This window comes from Pipistrellus kuhlii, unplaced genomic scaffold, assembly GCF_014108245.1.
Source record: "Pipistrellus kuhlii isolate mPipKuh1 unplaced genomic scaffold, mPipKuh1.p scaffold_m20_p_4, whole genome shotgun sequence".
In the NCBI taxonomy this organism is placed as follows: domain Eukaryota; kingdom Metazoa; phylum Chordata; class Mammalia; order Chiroptera; family Vespertilionidae; genus Pipistrellus; species Pipistrellus kuhlii.
Genome location: NW_023425540.1, coordinates 37195479 through 37214841, shown reverse-complemented (window position 1 = coordinate 37214841; position 19363 = coordinate 37195479). Strand labels below are relative to the sequence as shown.

At 34.1% G+C, this 19363-nt stretch overlaps 1 protein-coding gene across 8 annotated transcripts in view; it reads left to right on the top strand.

The window, feature by feature from the left end:
- Window positions 1-18710, top strand: part of AP3B1 (adaptor related protein complex 3 subunit beta 1) — a 185934-nt gene extending 167224 nt beyond the window's left edge. For 4 of the 8 annotated variants that reach the window (XM_045571657.1, XM_036409011.2, XM_036409005.2 and 1 more), the window contains 3 exons: window positions 1467-1564; window positions 6490-6628; window positions 17363-18710. In XM_045571657.1, the coding sequence (XP_045427613.1) occupies window positions 1467-1564; window positions 6490-6628; window positions 17363-17516 (391 nt within the window). In that variant the 3' untranslated portion in view covers window positions 17517-18710. Of the gene's footprint in view, window positions 1-1466; window positions 1565-2752; window positions 2790-6489; window positions 6629-16395; window positions 16558-16900; window positions 16937-17362 lie in introns of those variants that run through there. The other 4 variants (XR_004982833.2, XR_004982834.2, XM_036409006.2 and 1 more) reach the window with 4 other exon arrangements.
- Window positions 18711-19363: the final 653 nt, after the last annotated feature.

Here is a 19363-nt window from a genome sequence, read left to right as displayed (position 1 = left end):
AAGGGCCAATCTCATTTGTCTTTAAACCCCATATACTTGCACAGTATAGGGGATCGAGTTTGTAGTCAGTATTATACATTTTATCGAATTAATAAATAGGATTTGTTGTTTTGCCTTGGACAATCCAGATGTGGATAATTCAAAACATTCTTTTTATTATTCTAGACTTTACTCCATAAAAATATAAGCCAGCTTACAAAAACAAAATATAGCGTAAAATAAAAATGGATATCTTTTCTTTCTTTTTTCATATTACATATGTGTCCTACCCCACTTGTAATAGTTTCTTAACCAGTGTTCAGTATTTCTTATCCGCAATCCCCACCTCCCTAGCCACTTCCCCACTGGGCCAGTTCTAACACAAGTGTAGAAGTCCCTCTATAGGGCTTTCCTGGTGCAAAGGAAGAGATTTGGTCAGCTCAATTATTCACTGCTCTTCCATCATCACTCTTTCTTCTTTGATGGAATGTAAAAGTGGTCCCTGCGGATGCAGCTGTGTGGCAATCATGAGGATAAGAGCCAGCACACTAGAGGTGGTAGGAATGAAAGCCAGAGAAACCTGGGTCCCTGGCATCATCTTTAAGCCATTGAACCAGCCTTTGGCTGGTAACTCCAGGACCTGTTCAGTACTATACAGTAAGCTCCTATTTCCCAAGAAATTTTTAGTTGGATTCTCTGCTTATCTACAGCCAAACACATTCCTAACTGATACTCTCATCATCCTACCTTTAAACATGTAACTTAAAATATTTTTAAAGTAGTATTAGTCATTTTTGTAGAGAGTAGTGTCACGATTTAAATGAATACCTACACTCAGTGTTGGTTTTTCTAGCTGTACAAAGAGAACGTTGCCTTTACTAAATTCTCCATATCTTGTACTTAGAAATAATAGCTTTCACCACATGTTCATCAATAATGTCAGTAAATCACACTACTGGAAAACAAGGGTTTTTGTTTCAAGAAAGCAGATTTGCAGATGAGCGATTGTTTTCTTAGCACATATCTAAACACAGTATGGTCACGCCACTTTATTTATTAAAGACTAATCTAACACTTTAAAATAGAAATCTTATCCATTTAAAACAAAAACACTCCATGTTCTATACTGTAAACACACAAAATAAAGATAAAACATTACTTTTCTACTCTGTGAGCCGCATGAGTGTTCTTATGGTAATACAGCATACCCTTGCTGTCTGCCTACCGTATATTTTTTAAGGTTCTATGTCAAGTGGTATATTTACTATAACTGCATAATTTTGGGGGGAAAAGTTTTCCAATTGAGTATTTCTCCATAAATATTGTTAAGAAATTTTTCAAGCCTTTTTAGCTGTGTTATTTATACCAAGAATATCTTAATACTTTATGTATGCTGGCATATGCTTTAATGTATCCATTTAACTGCATAGTATTAAGAATGTTTAGTTACTAAATATTTAGTCAGCTTTTATGTGTTTTTCCCTTAGTACCAAGGATGATTGCTTCAATGTTAATATTCAGCCACCTGTTGGAGAACTGCTTTTACCTGTGGCCATGTCAGAGAAAGATTTTAAGAAAGAGCAAGGTGAGAGGTGACTACAGTTTACTAGGAACTGACATCCCAAATAATACGTGCTCCTTCTTCTGGCCAGTCTCTAAAATAAATTACCATGTATACACAGCTGTTAATAGATGTCAGTGCACAATTTTCCAATTTTTGGTAATGCTTTGCTTTTATAAAATAATCTTAAAAGTATATATCTGTCTGCATTCCTGACATGTGTGAAAATTGATTACTATGTATTTAAAATACTAAATTGATTCGTAATTAACTTTTCAATTCTGGGAGTTATGGTTTGTCAGCCTAATGATGTAGTCATGTATTTTTTGTATTAGTGAAAATGTCAGAAGTGTGGGATTTACCGAAGTTCTGTGACTATAAATGTTATATTTCTTTCACTGTCTTTCATGTCCTACTAATCTGTTTTTCCCTGTACACAGAGCACCTTACCCTTCAAAGTGAAGTCCTAATTATAACATTAAATTACCTTCCTTTTCTTTTGACCTAATTCTATGCCAAAGAAATGGTGTGTTTGTACAAACTGTACAAAGTGTTGTCCAACACTTTAAAAGGTGCACCTAAAAAATATTTTCAGCAGAATGGAAGTATAATATCTTGTGCTTGCCCCCGAGTCAAGCATATCCTCTAGTAAAAATAATTTTTTTCATACATGAATAAGAAAATAAATGTCTGAATTTAAGTGTTTAATTAAGGATAGAATCTATAAATGAGCTTATTTAAATGATTTGGTCAGCAATTTTTGAAAGTGTATGGGAACCTAAGCTGTGTTTTTCGCTGGAGGGGTTATCAGACAAAGATCCCTTCATCTCGAGGTCACGAATTTGTGTTTGTCAAGCTTTCAGAAAGCATTAGGCACACACAAATGTCTGTACCTAAGGAGAAGGCCTGCTTCCTGGCGGTCTGTCATGGCAGCGCCCAAGATTGTTGTACTATGAGTCTTTGCAAACCACAGTCTTAAAAAGACCTGTTGTAGGCTCTCTCAAAGACATTCTCACACAAGACTGTAAATGGTTAGTAATCTTTTTCTGCCTTATTTTTAAGGGATAAGAAATTGACTAAATTCACCTTTGCATTTGCTTTTCTTGGAAATTGATTATGCTATAGAAGAAAGTCATCTTCGTAATTTTGTTTTTCTATTGACAAATTGAATTGATTCTTACATTTGCTATTCTTATCCTTTGCTGGCAAAAGCCTGCCTCTCTGCTTTACACCTGCTCAGCAAACCAAGGTGAGTGGCACCCAAGTGACTGAAGAAGGCTTGGGCACCTTTGTTGTTAAGGGGATGTTCCTTTTCTTAGAAAAGTGCAGCTGAAATATATCTAGAGCAGCAGATTATCTTATGCCCTTTCTCTCCCTCAGCTTTGATATTTCGATCAAATTTTTTGTGCTCTGCTGTAACGGAGGGATTTTCCCCTGACTAGCCATACAGAACCGTAAATGCATAGGAGAGGTGCGCTTGGAGAGCAGCTGCGGTCCTCTGTGGAGTTGTTGCCAAAATTCCTTTTTCTCCTGCCATTTTACTTCTGTGGTTGTTGATTATTTGTCTGAATAAATGTGGCAGCTGTTTGCTGTGTTTAATAGAGCAGAAAGGCTACTCTGAATAAAGCTATTTGAAAATTTGTTTATATGAAGTATTTGTAAATCCTTGCAAGTCTCTTGGCATTTCTGTGTCATTTTTTCTGTCTTCCTGAATTCATTCTTTGATACGGGACTTGATGCTGGCAAATTTACCACAGGTTTGAAGAGTATTTTCAATAGCATCTTTTTAGTTATAAATTTCAGCTGATTTGGTAATAGAGGTCTCACTTCTCAACTTTACATATGTATTTGTTTGTTAATCAAGGAAGAGGTTAGCTTATTTCATAAGATACCTAGAAATGCCTCACTAACTAAAAATACTAAATCAGAATAAAAGTCAGTGTTCTTAATTTTTATTAAAGGAAACTTCTGGAAGGCAAAATGCCACTAAAGCTAAGAACTGTTTGTGTGTCATTAATATGCTAGTTTTAATATATACTTCCACTTTAAAGAAAATGAATTTACTTAATATCTCATATCACAGGACATATATCTTAAGATTGAAGAAATTCATTAAATGTATTATTTTGTATTTAGCTGAAAAATATAAATAAATAATGAGAAATTTTGTATTAAAGATGTACATAATTAAAATGTGTATATAATAAGAATACTTTAAGTTTAAGAGATTATACATATTATATTAGTATTTTTAAATGAAAAAGTTTTGTTTCTGATATACAGCCTGATATGTCACTTTTTCTTGATTATTGCATTTAGAGTTTCATGGTTAAAGATGCATGTTTATAACGTTGATAGTCAAAGTGCTAAATGAAAGATTGGCTTATCCTGCATATTCATATTATTCATATTCATAATATTCATATTACAAGCCTTAACTAGAGCATAATTTTTCATAGCTTTAAGTTTTGAGTCTTGCACTGTAAATTAATGATCTAGCTGTGGGATGATTTCATTGCTCTAAATAACATGAGATCTCTTTTACTTAAAAAATTTTTAAATTTAGTGTCTTGGGGCAGTTTTAAACTTAAGAGACATAACCCAATTGCTTATTTCAAACTGCTTCCTCTTATTCATATTTTTCTTATGAATTAAATTGAAAATCTAAAACTTAGGAAAATTTTATTATTTAGTTTGCTAAAATTTTAGCAGTTAATTACAGCTGATTAACCTAAATTAAGTGCTGTCCACCGCCTCACCAAAATTTAGATAAATTCTAATGAAGCAACAAATTCTATAGTTGGACAATTTTAAAATATTTTCCCAGAAACTTTACCTTTATTTTGTATGAGCAGGCTATATGTGTAAAGTCCGTTTTCATAGGAGAAACTTTTAATGATACCTTGGCATTTTCTTTCTTGGTAATTTGAGAATACCTGATATATTTTCATTTAGAAAAATCTCTGGTATAAGAAATCTAGAATGTTTACTTAATTTTATTATGATTTATGTATCCATCTTATGGGTTCCTAGCTAGCAAGATGCTAATTCTTTAAATGGTCAGACATTTACTATTTTCTGGCCCTTAACTACCTCAAGCAATCATATTTGATGCCCCTTAATTAGAGCACCTTTTTTTCTTTCCAGGTTCTTTTTCCACCTCAGCAATCGAGACAATACATTTGCTTACCATGCTGCTCTCCTAAGTGTTCTTTTGCATGTAAATTAATCTTGATTCAGTTTACACTGTCATGCTGAGTGGTACAAATTGCCTATAACAATAAAACAGCATGAGTTAAAAATAAAGGAGGGTGGGAAGGCAGATTGAATGTGTGCCTTACTTGATAGGATGTTACTTTGCTTTATGCCAATACATTAGCTGACGATAATGAATCTTCTGTTCTGAAAAGCATGGTTTAGTTGATTTTTTTAATTTTACTTCAATGGAGCAGTACCTTGTCTTTTATAGACCAAGTTAGACAAACCATTAATGACAAGAGTGTTAAGGTTAAATATGAAGCAATGCATTCACTTCTCTGAGTGCTATCCATCTTTCCATTTACAGGAGCTTGACAAAAGTACTGGCTTTGTACAACATTTCCTTTAATTACATGCTGCGGGAAACAGGCTTTTAACATAAACATAGTTGCATTCATTTATTCAGCAGTTGCTCTTCAATAGAGCTTAATGGAGAAGGTTTAAATCCTAAATGAGTACACACATCTCTCAGCAGTGTTATGTCAGCAGCCACTGTGCTTTACTTAAAAGCAGTGTTTGACTGCTTGTGTAGTTTTTAAAGCTTTTGCCTAATATTGAAGTTAAACAGTCTAAGACAGAACACAGTGTCCTGGGTTTGAAAGTGGTTAGTAAAAACGGTTCTTTGTTTAAAGCTAGATAGGCCTTTTTGCAGTGTTAGCTTTAGTGTCTTCATACCACTAATTACGGGGATTTTAAAAATTGGGGGGTTGCAGTTACAATAAATAACTACATGGCTCTGAAGGTGCAGGGTCTTTTGAAAACATGGAATCAAATTTTCATGTAATTTGTAAACTATTTTGCATATATCATACAGCTTACAATCTTATCATTTTTAGTAGATATCATTGGGTGGCTGTGACTTATATCACAGATCCAGTTTATTTGTTTATTTTAACCCAGGTCCTAAATTTCATTATTTGTTCCAAGTGGTATGCTACTGAATTTGTTCACTGAACATTTTCACATGAGATTTTGATATTAATGGCTTGTGTTAACTCTGTATGGTTTTTGTTTATGGTTTTGCTTAACTTATTTTCTTTCTTAAAAACTATTTGAAATGTCTCTGGAATTTAAAGTTTTCCATTCACATTTTTCTCTTGTTTTCAGTGTTTTGCTTCAGAAATTTCAATTGGTGTTTTGTCAGCAACTGTAATGCCATTCACTAAGCAAATACTAAGTGTAGCATAGATACGTATACATTTTTCGAACCTGTTCAGTGACTTTCAGTCATTGTTAACATAACTTTGACCCATCACATTGGTAATGCTGCTGGTTATTTCAGAACCACTGATTTGTTCTCAAGCAGCATTTGGCAAGAGAAATGTTTACATGAAAACGAGAGGGAAAATTCTTTAAAAGCTTAATAGTTTACATCAGCCAAATTAATTCACTATATTTTAAAGGGACTGAAATTGAAATTTCATCTTTGTGATTCTAAGTTTTTATCATATAGTATTTAAAATACTATTTATTAAGAGTGATGTTTGATTTTTTTTTAATTTTCTTACACAATAGATTTAAAATTTTTTGAAACAGTGTGGTTCGTTTTAATTTTATGGTAATTGTCTTGTAAATTACATTCTGTTGGGGTTTTTTTTAATAAGTTTACATTTTGGCTATGAGCATAAAATTGTTTTAATATAATTTTCATAAAGTAATTAGTTATAGGGGACTTTCTTTTGCTCTTACAGGAATGCTGACAGGAATGAATGAAACTTCTACTGTAATCATCCTTGCACCACAGAACTTCACCTCCTCTGTGATCCTTCAGAAGATTGTCGATGTGGCCAACGTTGGTGTAGTGCCTTCTGGCCAGGACAATGTACACAGGTAGGTGCACAAGGCGAGATGAGGGGATAAGTTGTATACATGTATACATATATAATTTTCTTTCATAATTTTTTTTGAAAATAACGCCTATCTATCTATCTATCTATACACACACACACACACACACACACACACCCTTTTTTCTGATAACATATTTGATTAATGGGTTTGGGGTAAGGTTCTCTTTCCTATTTCATACAATCCTTAGCACATTGGCATGTACTATCCAGATAGCGTACCTGCATTTTATAATAACTTGATGATTTGTAAAGGTACCTTTTGAGATATGGTTGAGAATTTATCTTATTTCCCCAGATTTATTTCTAGGAAACTCTGTTTTACAAAGCAGTGGAGATGGACTTTTTTACTTGCAAGAGAACTTGGGTACTACATACAGATTTCCTTTTGATAGCAGTCCCCTACAGCTGCCTCCAGGGTTGAGGAGTGGCTAGAAAACCAGCATAGGGCCAAAGGCAGCTTCTGTTTCTTAGCCCAGGAATATCTTCACCACCAACATCTAAAGCATGAGACCCAAGTCACTTGTCCTTAAAGGTAGCAGGAAATGTGACCAATGTAATTGCCCTCTGTGTGTGCTTAGGAATGCCTGTGGCTTGAAATGAAAGTTAAGATAACCCCTTGTTACTTAGTTCTCTGTGAGCTTAAGGGAATTCATTGCACACCATCTTTAATTTCTCTGCCATTCCACTGCAATGTCTTACGTATGCTATTTTATTATGTATATTAAATTTAAAATTAAAGGGAATGCCTTCTGATCTTTAAAAAATTTAATTAACATAGGGGTAAAGACGCCCCGTTTAAAGAGTACAACAGATGATCGATTGGGTTTTAGACTCAGTCTGCCATTATTGGGCTCAGTAATCTTGTGCAAGTTTTAACTGCTCCTTGTGAACTTTAATCTCATCTGTTTGGAAATGGTGGCAAGGAAAAGAAGGGTGATTGGAATGAAATTCTACGGTATCTATGGAAGAACACTGGACTTGACGAGCTGAGTTCAAGTCTTGATCTGCCATTATTCAGAGTTACCTAATTTCAGCTACTAATCATGACAGAATGAAAACTACATGTGCTAGTAAAAAAAAACAAAAACAAATTTATTTGTACTTTTGTGGGTGTTTTTTTTTTAATTTCTTTTCTTTTTTTTCTTTTTTTTTTGAGAGGAAGATTCTGAAGTTGCTCAAAAGATCATATGTTTCCATTTCTTAATTTATGATAAGCCCTATCTTTTCCACAAGGCCAGGATAAAGTAATAAAACTGATCTAAGCTAAATACTAATGCTACCAATCAGATACAATTTATCTGTCAGTTAATGTTGTTCAAGAGGGGGAACATGAATAGAAGCCTTTCCAGTGAAAATATTTTGGTTCTGAATTTTCCTGTTTTAATTCTTTTCCACCTTAAATACTTCCTTTCTGGATGATTTTCTGTAGCAGAAATTGTTCTGTTTAACTTATGAATCCACTGAATTATTAAAATTACTAAAACATCAAATGTCATATATCAACTGTAATTTTTAGCTTATGCAGTATCAAATTTTACCTGACATATCTGATATCCCCTAATACTTCAGACCTGTTTTAATGTGTTCTATTGTAATGTACAGAAAGACACAGGATAACCCTTATTTACATTGGAACTTCTAAATTAGTTTTTTGTTTTGTTTTGTACGTGTGTTTGTAAGTTTTCTGAAAGCAGTGGCAGCACTCCAGATTTCTGTTTCTTAAAAGAAAATAGCCAAATTACCTTCTCAAAGGCAACTAAAATGAAAGCCTTCTTCTTGTTGAGAAATGGACTGAGAAAGACACTTAGCATAGTTCTATAATTATTATTAAAGGATAGTTTGCCTATAACTTGTCTTCGTGGTTTGGAACTTAATGCCTATTCAAAACATTAAATTATAGTCAATTCTCAATTATCCATACTATTATAATTCAGGAGAGACACATAACAGAGAAACATTTATATTTGGCTTTGGAATGCACTCAAATTTAATGTTCTTGGTCCTCACACACATCCTTAGTCTTGATGCTTTTCTAATCCAGCCCTGTCATCAGCGGCCGGGTTTGGCTCTGTAACTTGGGGGAGGAGCTCAAGTTACTGCAGATTCAAAAGTGAATAAAATGCACATATCTAATTAAGAATAGGCTGTGCTGTCATAACTTGCCTTGAAAGTCTCATCAGACTTGATTGAAAATGCTTTTATAGTTAAATTATGGTTAACATAACGTTCTAAATTTCAGAAAGTTTCCAGGTAATAAACATATAGACTGATTGGTATTTTTCCACACAGAAATTAATAAAAATTATTACCTTGCATATTTAACATTTTTCTATTTTTATACTCAATAATAATTTAAAATTGTCAATAAAATCTGTACCAATGTCTTTCTTAATTGCATTTAAAATGAAATAAGTTACTGTTTATATTATGACAGAAATTTACATTTTGCCACTTTATTGAATTAATGTTTTTAATTTAAGGGTTCAGTCTTCTATCACCCTGTGGGATTAATGAGTTTATATATCTAAGTAAGTTATATATTATTTAATTGTTAATAATAAAATTGAAATCCCTATGAGATTTCTAAGTGCCTCCTTAATTCTTCTATGATGGTTGTTTTTTGGAGTTTATGAAAAGTAAGACCAAAGCTGCTCCTGTAGTTATTAATGGTAATCCATTTAACATTTAAAAAACAAGTATAAAAAGCATTTTGACTATTAGTGTTTAAGATATTAAAACTTCAGTTCAGCGAATTATTTTTGACTGGCCTTTGTTCTGTTTAATTTTTCAGGATCTTTTATTTCTGAGAGAACTTATTAATAAACATTAGACTATTCTTTCTGACCATTCGATGAATACAATCCCATTGTCTAGTTTTAGAATAATTTATTCTTATACTACTCTTCAAAATATGAATATTTTACATTAAACACAAAGTAAAAATACATAATCTTCATTAATATACAGGAGTGTGTAATAGTATGAAATAGAAATTTTAATTGAATATGTAATAGAAAATGGCTTCTAACACATCAACTGTAATAGTCTCCATTTTAAAAAAGTCAGTTAAAGGAGCACAAGTTTTATGGAATTCACTTCAAAACCAGAAGCATTTCCTATATAGTTAACCACTTTTAAAGACGAGTTGAGAAAACATATCTGCTGTTAGATTATATGACATTTAGAATTATTAAAAATATAAGAAGGCTAACCAGTATACCATTGAAAAGCTTAATTTTGTCTTCGTAGTACTGACTTGCTGATTGAAAAAGCTGTTCTTTGAGAACTAATTTATCTTATTGGGGTCTACAGAGTTATGGTCCTTATGCTAATTTTCTGTTTTCCAAATTACAGTTACCACATGATAAGGGTAATACAGAAATGAGAATTTAAAAATCATCAAAAAACATTTAATAGGCACCTGAATGTTCTGATGTCTTGTGTTAGATATTTGTGTTAAAATATATGAGATACACTCTTCATTATAAAACTCTCAAGATGTATAACTTAGACAATACTAATAAACTATATAAATTAAGTATATTCAAGAGGCAGAATGAACATTGATAAACTACTATATGAATGGACACAAGATTTAATGTGTTTTAGAAGAGATAATTAGAGAGACTGGCAGTGGGAATCCTGGGTTCATCCAGGGCCAGGGGAAAATTCTGTGCTCCTCTGAGAAAGAAATCAAGTGAGGGTGGAGGAAGGAGACTCATATTCAACAAGGTAGAAACTGAGTGCATTTGCTTTTATTCCATTGTTTATCCTCGGACAAAGGTACCAACACACAGTGACCAAAAAGCAGAAAGCTAAAAATCTATAGCTCTCAAGTTTTTGGTCCAAAAAAATCATTTGGGAGTTTATGTAAAACTCAGATTCCTAAAACCCACACCCAGAAACTCAGATTCAGTACATCTGGTTCAGGAACCCAGAATCTGCATGTTAGCCTTCACTCCAAGAAGTTATACAGCAAGTATTCCAAATTCCACAGTGTGAAGCTGCCTTGAGTTATCAAGAGTTAATTAACGATAGCCACATGACACATTTTAAGATATATTTTTTCTATGTTTATGTATTTACTTTTTACAGGTTAGTCTTTATGGGGTACCAGTAGGCAAGATGTTTGATTTAGGTTTTTCTTATGTCTTTCTAATGTCTCCAGCAAGAGAATAGATTGTTATAATCATATTACCCAGGAAAACAGTCTTAGACCATAAGTAAATGTTTGTCTTTCAGCAGTCTCCACTATTTTACCCAGTTTCATGAATTCTGACGTTCATATACTATAGTGTTTAAAAGGGTTGTCATGCCACCTACTCATTTGGCCCTTTTGTGAACAACAAATTGATCCTATAAGAGGAAAATGTGATATTTGAGTGAAAACAAAGTGTTGTTTCTGTGGACTCTATTTTACTTCAACAGCTTTCATCATTAACTTGTATTCAGTACTTATATTCCTTTTACTCCCTATATATCTTAATCTCTGGTTTAGATTTTTCTTTACCCTCTCACTTTTTTAATTTGAAGATTTTGAACATGTACAACTTGTGAATAATTACAGTCTTAGTAGCATAAAAATGTTTTACTGCTGTTACTGACATCCTTAACTATTAGGAAAGTCTGGTGCTATGAATAGAACAGGTATCCATGGCAACATGGCAATCAACTTTTTAATTTATCAGCACAGTTAAAGACAGTTTATTTGTTTCCGATTTAAAATAAAAATCTTTTTGTTTACTTGAAGTACATGTAAAGAGCAACTTGTTTCATTCCAGGCTTTAAACTCATTTATCATATGCATGTGTAATGGTTACTAACAAGGGGAAGACTGGTGTACACTGTTGTTTTCATCCTAAAATAGCTATATTGTGTAACTCACTCATTCAGTATTTTTTAAAGAACTTTGTGACAGATTTCATTAGTGCTAGGATTACAAATATGAAGTAGTCTCTTCTTGGTGGGGTCTTTGATATTTCCATTTCTTCTGTTCTTAGGTTGATCAACCTTTGCGTTACTGTCTTTATTAGTTATATTTCTTTTCTCCTTGGACTATTTGAATACTGGGTAATTTTGAAGGACCAATAATATTTGATGTTGTGGTGCCCTAATTTTAAAAGCTCTGATACTATCGTCACCATACATAATCTGTCTTAAAACAGAATTTTGTATAAACAGTTGTGAATATAAAGGTACCAGGCTTTGGTCTTTTCTACCATATGACGGGTTTGGGATCTCAAATTTGTGGAATCTCTTTAGAAGCCAGTGCCTTCGCAGGCTGGCGCTGTCCACTAGAGGACAGCACTGCTTTTCATCTGACCGCCTTGAGCTGCCGCTCTGAGCAGCATGTCACTGAAAAGCAAATGTGGGCCTCAGTTAATTTTTACACAGAAAGAGCATTTGGATATTTCAGAAATAACCAAACCGCACAGCTGATTTTTGCTTTTAAAAAAATCTTTACTTAAGCTTTAATTTCACCATTTGTGAGGTAATACTGTACAATGCAACATTTTTACTAATAAGAATATATAACTGATTTCTTGTAAAAATGAAAGAAAGGTATTCTTGATGATTTTCCTTCTGGGTTGACAATTCTATAAGGAATCAAAGACAATGGGGTAAGAATTTGTTTTATGATTTAATTTTTTATTGTTAAGTCCCATCCCACTCCAGACAAATCAGAAATGCTCTGGAATAACTGTAATGGTTCATATCTTCTCTGAGAAAGTGCACTCTGATTTTTCAGCTCTCCTGTACAAAGAAAGAGGATGCATCACTAGCCAGATAATGTGGGGAGTAATTATTTTATACCATCTCTACAGGTTAGAATAGAAAATAGAGGATCCTAAATGAGAAGAGTAGCTTTTTATTGTCCTAACTCTTCTAATCAGCATGTTAAAGGAAAGTAATATAAGATTGCTGGCTGATTTTTTTGAAAAATATATTGCTTTGGATAAATTTTATAAATTTGAATCACATCTAAATATTTTTCTCAATGTTAATTTAATAGTGCAGTGAGCTTAACTTTAAAATACAATTTTATAGTCAACAAAATGGAATTTTTTACAACTTACAAACTCTATGCCTGTTTAAAATGTTCTATTATATCAACTCAGAGTAATAAGGTTTTATCATTTAAAGCCTTTGGAAGATAGTGCTCCAAATAACCACGCTTAGGTATTTGATGTTAGGAAGATATAAACTAGTGTTTCTTACATATAATCATTGTGCGACTTCATTACACATTTGTCAACTTTGGACTAATTATTTTTATACAGCTAGGGCAGGGCACTGCATCTTGTGATCGTCTTTCTTACTAATAGGATTCTGTCTGCTTCAGCAGACAGTAATTGAAGGCTTCATGTACAGAGTGAGAAAAAAAGTTTTAGCCCTAGTGGGCCATTGTCACAGCTTCTGGTAACCAGTAGAACAGAAAGCATGAGAAAATTGAACTCAGAATAGAAAATCAGAAACCAGGAAGTCTATCCAAGAGAAGAAAAAGCATGTCTTAGAGCTGTTGCATTAAGTGTAGCAAATACAACTCTGTGTAAAAGTTTATGTTTGTGAATGCCCTGGAGGTTGATGCAGTCTTGCTGATATTTTTTAATTCATGTTGTCCTATTAACATTTCAGTTAATACAATTAAGTTGTAGGATTTCTTTTCCTTTTGACAAATAGCATTTATGATCCATAGCTTACAAATCTTTAAAAAAAAAAAAAAAAGAAAAGAAAAGAAAAGAAAAACAAGCCCATATTTTATAGATAAATACATTCGTCCAAATTTGTTGTTATTATTTGACCTGTTTTCATAATTCTGTCATGTTAAAATAAATTGACTTTTTTTTTTTTGAAGAGTGTTTCATACTTTCATTTAGGTTTGGCAACCAGTTTATTTTGTCTTTTTCTTTAATCTTAAGAATCCTTAGCTTCAAATATTAAATGTCAATTGCTAGCAATAATAAACAAAGAGACATTTAATAAGATGAAATACAGCTATATCCAAACAGTTTTACCTTCTCGGTGATTATAAACAGCAACTGCTTGGTGATAGAATGAAAATAAATTATGAAAAATACCTAGGCGGTATCCTTTTAATAACACGGAGCCCAGCCTACATAGGCACTGCGTCTTTAACTGCCATCCCTTATCCGTCCTCATTTGTGGCATTCTGGTGTTTGAGGTTGGTTGATCTCCCAGTAGTCCCTCCCTGTGTTGCAGCTCCATTCAAGATGTTTTGTATTTTTCATTGCTAGTGTCTCTTTTGAGGGAGTGGGTGGTGGGATATGTTTTAAATATTTTAAATCTTTAAAGGCAGAAATGTAAAATATTTTATGACAAAGCATCGTGCAAGGTGCTTTGAATTACAGAATATTCAAAGTCAGGTACACAGTTTTTGAAGAGAAAAATCTTAGTTTTTTAAGTTTATTAATTTGGGAATATTAATAGATTATGTGCATATTAGGTAAATAAGACGGAAGCAGATTCTCTCTATCAATTGACATTTAAAAAATGTTAGTGCATTTTTGCAAATATTAATAGAATCTGTGTGATCCAGAATTACAATAGAATGCGTGGATTCAAATTCCTGTTCAACCATTCAGGAACTGTGTGTCCTGAGCAAGTTTCTCAGCTTCTGTGGGCCTCAGTTCCCTCATCTTTAAAGTGATCTGCCTCATGGAATCAAATGAAATAGCACAAGTGATGAAGTATTAGTACCCACTGCACAAAGCACTTAATAAATGGCACCTGTTATTGTCATTATGACGATCGACAATGTCACATGCCTTCTGAGAAAACGTTGTCGCCACGTGATCCTAGTTTGAGGCCAAGCACAGAGGCTCTAATGTCAGCCACTAAATGCATATACGTTTTTGACCCAAGCTGTCCTTGTAATCAGTGTTTCTTACATCCATAAGCTAGCTGATTACTGTTTACTCAGTAGTATTCTTTTCATAACTATCTTTTAAATTGGGAGTTAAATGATGAATAGATTTTAGGGAGTGGCTTTTGGTTTCCATGAACCAAAACAAACCAATTGTAATTGTGCTGTGTTCCAATTAAATACATCCATTTGAACTATGAAACAAGTGTATCCAGACATCGACATGGTCTGCTTCAGAGCAGTGCTCCCACCATTTTGTGCCCACTAGGCTAGAGACTGGCTGCAGGGCCGTCGCTTTTATCTCCGCTAACAGGTTTATTGCTGGGATGATTCGCTTAGCATGTTTCCACTGCAGTGTAAGCAAATGCCTCTTCTTTCATACCCCTGTTCTTTACAGTACTGGGGATTTTGTAGTAATAGGATTTCAGAAACATGTACAAGACACTAATTTTAATCTTTGTAAACATACTTGTATCAGAATTGACATGTATGTCTCCTGAGTTTGTATTATTCTAACATGACTTTCAGTTTTCAATAGAAAGAAGATAAAATGTGCCTTAGGGCTCTGTAACCCTGAAATTCAAACAACAGTGCTTTTGTGTTCTCATCAGACATAATCTCCTCCGTGGTCCCAGGGCACAGACTGTTAAGTAGATAAAGGGACTAATAGGACTATTGTTTACATAGTTATAACTCTATCGGAAACGGGGGCCACTGCTGAAATGTTTGGTGATGACCAGATCTGTGGGGGAAGTTGCGTGAGTAGGACAATAGGGCCACCTCATGTCCCTGCTGACGTGGTTTCACAGAAGTACAGAAACAGGACTCTCCCAAAGTGTAGAACCTCAAAGATGTGGACAAAAGACATGCACAAACCTGCAAGGGAGACAGAAAAGAGAGGTCATCATGGAGCTAGTGAGCTTTGTGTTCTCTCCAGGATGAAACTGGAGTCCCCAGTTCCTGAGCTGTTGTGAGGATGACTGAAGAGCAGGTGGACGTGGATGTTAAGAGCTTTATAAAGCCTCTTTAACTCCGTGTGATTTTTGTTCCCAGGCTGGTTGTTTACAGTTGCTTCCCTCAGTAGAAACACCGCTCTGGTTCCTTACACGTCTCAGTGTGTTTGGAGAGAGTACGCAAATAAATGCCTGGGAGAATTGCTAACATACTTTATCAGCAGCCCATTAGCTACCATTTTAAAACTCAAAAGTGTTGATAATATTTTCAATTTAGTAAAATTAGCATATTTGTTTTGCTTTTCATGCAGTATTCTAATTATTGTTGGGAAACTGATTTTCATGATTCTATTTAGGTCAAAAATGCCTTCTAGGTTTCAAAAATAAAAGAATCTAATGTGTTATGAGATCTTGATGTCATTTCAAAAAAAAAAAAAAAAACCTCAAAAAATTTTTCATCTACAGAGAATCTGCTTCCTGCTTAAGTGGCTAATATTTTAATTAAGTCGGGAGTGAAGTTTTTCTGAGTGTCTCCTGATAAGCTCCCTCTTTTATGTTGGTGGTAATTAAACAGATCCCCGAGGACGGGGCGGGCTCCGCTCCGGGCCCGTGCTAATTGTCAGACATGAGACACTGACCAGTTGGTTTGCTCTTGAATAGTCCGCAGCGTGCTGTCAGCGGGGCAGTTTTATTTTTATGTATTGTGAGCTGTTGTCAGGGCTAACTGGGTGCCATTGTGGCTGAAGATGTTGCGCAAATTGAGGCAGATGGCTCAGATTCAGACACGTGTCACATAGAAAGGGGAAAGGGGATTGGCCCTGCAAAGTGGGGTCACAGCAGGTCACAGACCTGCTCTACACTTGTTAGTGTTTTCAAAAGCTCATGTGCAGCAACTTTGTTTTTCTCCAGTCATCCCTGCAATTAAATCCCCCCCCCAAAAAAAAAAAATGTGTGGAACACGCTCCATGCGGAAAATGGAAGCCCAGGAGGGTACCATCTTTCCTCCACGTCTCTGGGGCTCCACTGTGCACGCAGAATGAATTAGCGGGATTGACAGAAGTTCATTGTGCCTCCAACGGCTTTTCAGTCGATTGCAGTGCTTAAAAGGCTAGTTTTGCTTTTAATTCCATATAATTAGTAGGTTCTTCATGTCTTGGAATTTAGTAATGGAGCTTTAGACCTCAAGTTGCCTGTATTCTAAAGCAAAAAGAAGGATTTAATGTTCTGAACGTTTAAAAAATTTAAAAAGAGGGAGAGAGTGTGATGTTGCACTTGGCTGTCATGTGATTTTGTTACATGGTATCATCAACAATAGAGGTTGAATTTGAATATTTCAACATGCGTGAATTCATTGAAACTTAAGAGTTTTATATTCCACATTAAGTCATCTAACTTTTTACGTAATTATTTTCAGATATGAGGGATTAAAATTTCAAGCTCTTTGAGAAAGGTACCTTTTCTTAACATGCTTTAAAAATACAATTATAGAGGTTTATTTTAAGTGGCCCTATGCCTGGTGAAATGTTAAATTATCAAATGGATGGATGATTCCCAATTTATAGGAATGGAGAATTATTCACATGTATCTGCTATTTAAACTAATAAGTAAATTAGACTTTCTTTTCCTGTTCTGTTCTAAAGATGCACTAAAATCACCTGCTTGATGTAAGCGTGGTACTGGGAAATTTATTGATTTGTTTTTCCCCCAGAAGAATGCTTGGCTTTGGGTTTTTGGCAGTAGGGAACATGTAGTAAATTATTGAAAAGAAAAAAAAAAAGTCATTTTAAACCTATTTGAATTTCTGCGGTCTCCTTTTCCCCTCTCATGATAAAAGGTCTCTCTCTCTCTTTCTCTCTCTCTTTTTTTTCCTCACAGGTTTGCAGCTAAAACTGTGCACAGTGGGTCATTGATGCTAGTCACAGTGGAACTCAAGGAAGGCTCTACAGCACAGCTTATCATAAACACCGAGAAAACTGTGATTGGCTCTGTTCTGCTGCGGGAGCTGAAGCCCGTCCTGTCCCAGGGGTAACCTGCTTACATCTGGACTTCAGAATCTGGCACACAACAAAAGTGCCTGGCATCCACGACTGCTGCCTTTCATTTATAATAATAGCCCTTCCATCTGGCAGTGGGGGAACACACTCCTGACATTCTTGTCTCCTGCTTTAGAATGCTAGTGTGTAGCTCCCATGTATGCAGTACTGTCCCCATTTTCGCTTTGCTAACCAAAGAACATATTTTTTACTGTCAGTTCTTTCAACTCTTGAGTCCATGTGGCATTTTCTCTACCCTGCTACTTCTTCTGTCCTTCTCATCTTCCTTCCCTTTTTCAACAATGATGGACGTGAATTGGATATTTAAAGTTTATTGGAAATCATCTTCTTCCCACAGTAAGCAAAAATTAGCCTAGAAATAGTCTGTATTGCCTCTCAGCTTGACATTTGAAGATGGGCTACTTTTTAGAATTAAATGCCAAAACAACAAGATCTCTGCAAAATTTTGTTCTATGAATTTCCTGGTATCGTAATTGGTTATTGACAACTGTCATCATGAAATTATCTCTGAATAATAAGATGAATAAACTAGCATAAAAAGCATTTGCCTTTGCATTCTTTTAATGAGAAATTGTTTATAATTCTGAAGTTTGCATGTGCTTATTTTTTTTTTAACTCTATAGTAGATAGTTTGAGTGTTTTATTATGCAGAAAAGCAAAGGGTTTAATGAAAGAAAAAACACTTTCAAACCAAGCAGATGTTTCTAATTGTGTTATATTCTTTACTTTTGCATAAAGTAATATTTTTTGCTGCTAACTTAGATTTAAAATTTATGTTAAATCAGTAATATAATGTATAATAGTATGCTAACAATGGAAACCACTTTAATATCAATAGCTTAATATCATTAAAATATTTTTCTCATAAGTGAAATTAGAAAAATGACCAAAGTCCCATTTCAGATTTGGATTTTTGGGGTTTTTGATACAATGATTCAGAGTTCCTTGCCTCATATTTCCTTTAACTTGATCATAATCCATGATTATCTTTAAATTATTCCATTGAGTCGAGTTAGTCAATGTTGAATTCTTAATTCTAGCTATATTTTTTCATTTTAATGTCCACTTAATGGGACATTTGATGTGCACCAATCTTGAAGAATTGCTCTCATAGTATATTTCAGCCTGAGCCTCGTTTTTAGTATCACAATGCATTTGCTTTATTTATTAAGAGAAAAGGAGAGCACTAGCCGGTTTGGCTCAGTAGATAAAGCATCAGCCTGTGGACTGAAAGGTCCCAGGTTCCATTTCGGTCAAGGGCACATGCCCGGTTTGCAGGCTCACTCCCCAGTAGGGGGCATGCAGGAGGCAGCCAATCAATGATTGATGTTTCTCTCCCTCTCCCTTCCTCTTTGAAATCAATAAAATTTTATTTTTTTAAAAAGAATGTTTTCATTCTGAAGAGATGAGAACAATGGAGTTATCAAGTTAAAATACTGGATACTTATCCTTCCTAATAACTATTTGCAAATATTTGAGTAACTTTATAGTAGCTTACAAAAAGTTTGCCCTTGTAACCTGAGTTTTTGTTGTTAAGAATTTAGAAGTTACTATTAGAGAAGACAAGAATCCAGAATGATGAATAACACAAGGAGAAGTTAAAAAAAAAGATTGGACAAGCTAAAGGTAAACCTAAGCTCATTCATCTTTTTTGTTTCCTTGATTAATCTTTTTTATTTTATAGGGAACTTTATCTAAAAGTTCAATGTTGAATTCTTAATTATTTTAGAATAATTAATTATTCTACTATTAATAAAAATATTATTTTCATAGGAGGGAGCCCCATGTTATAACACAAAATTAGCAGAGCCTTATTTCCTTG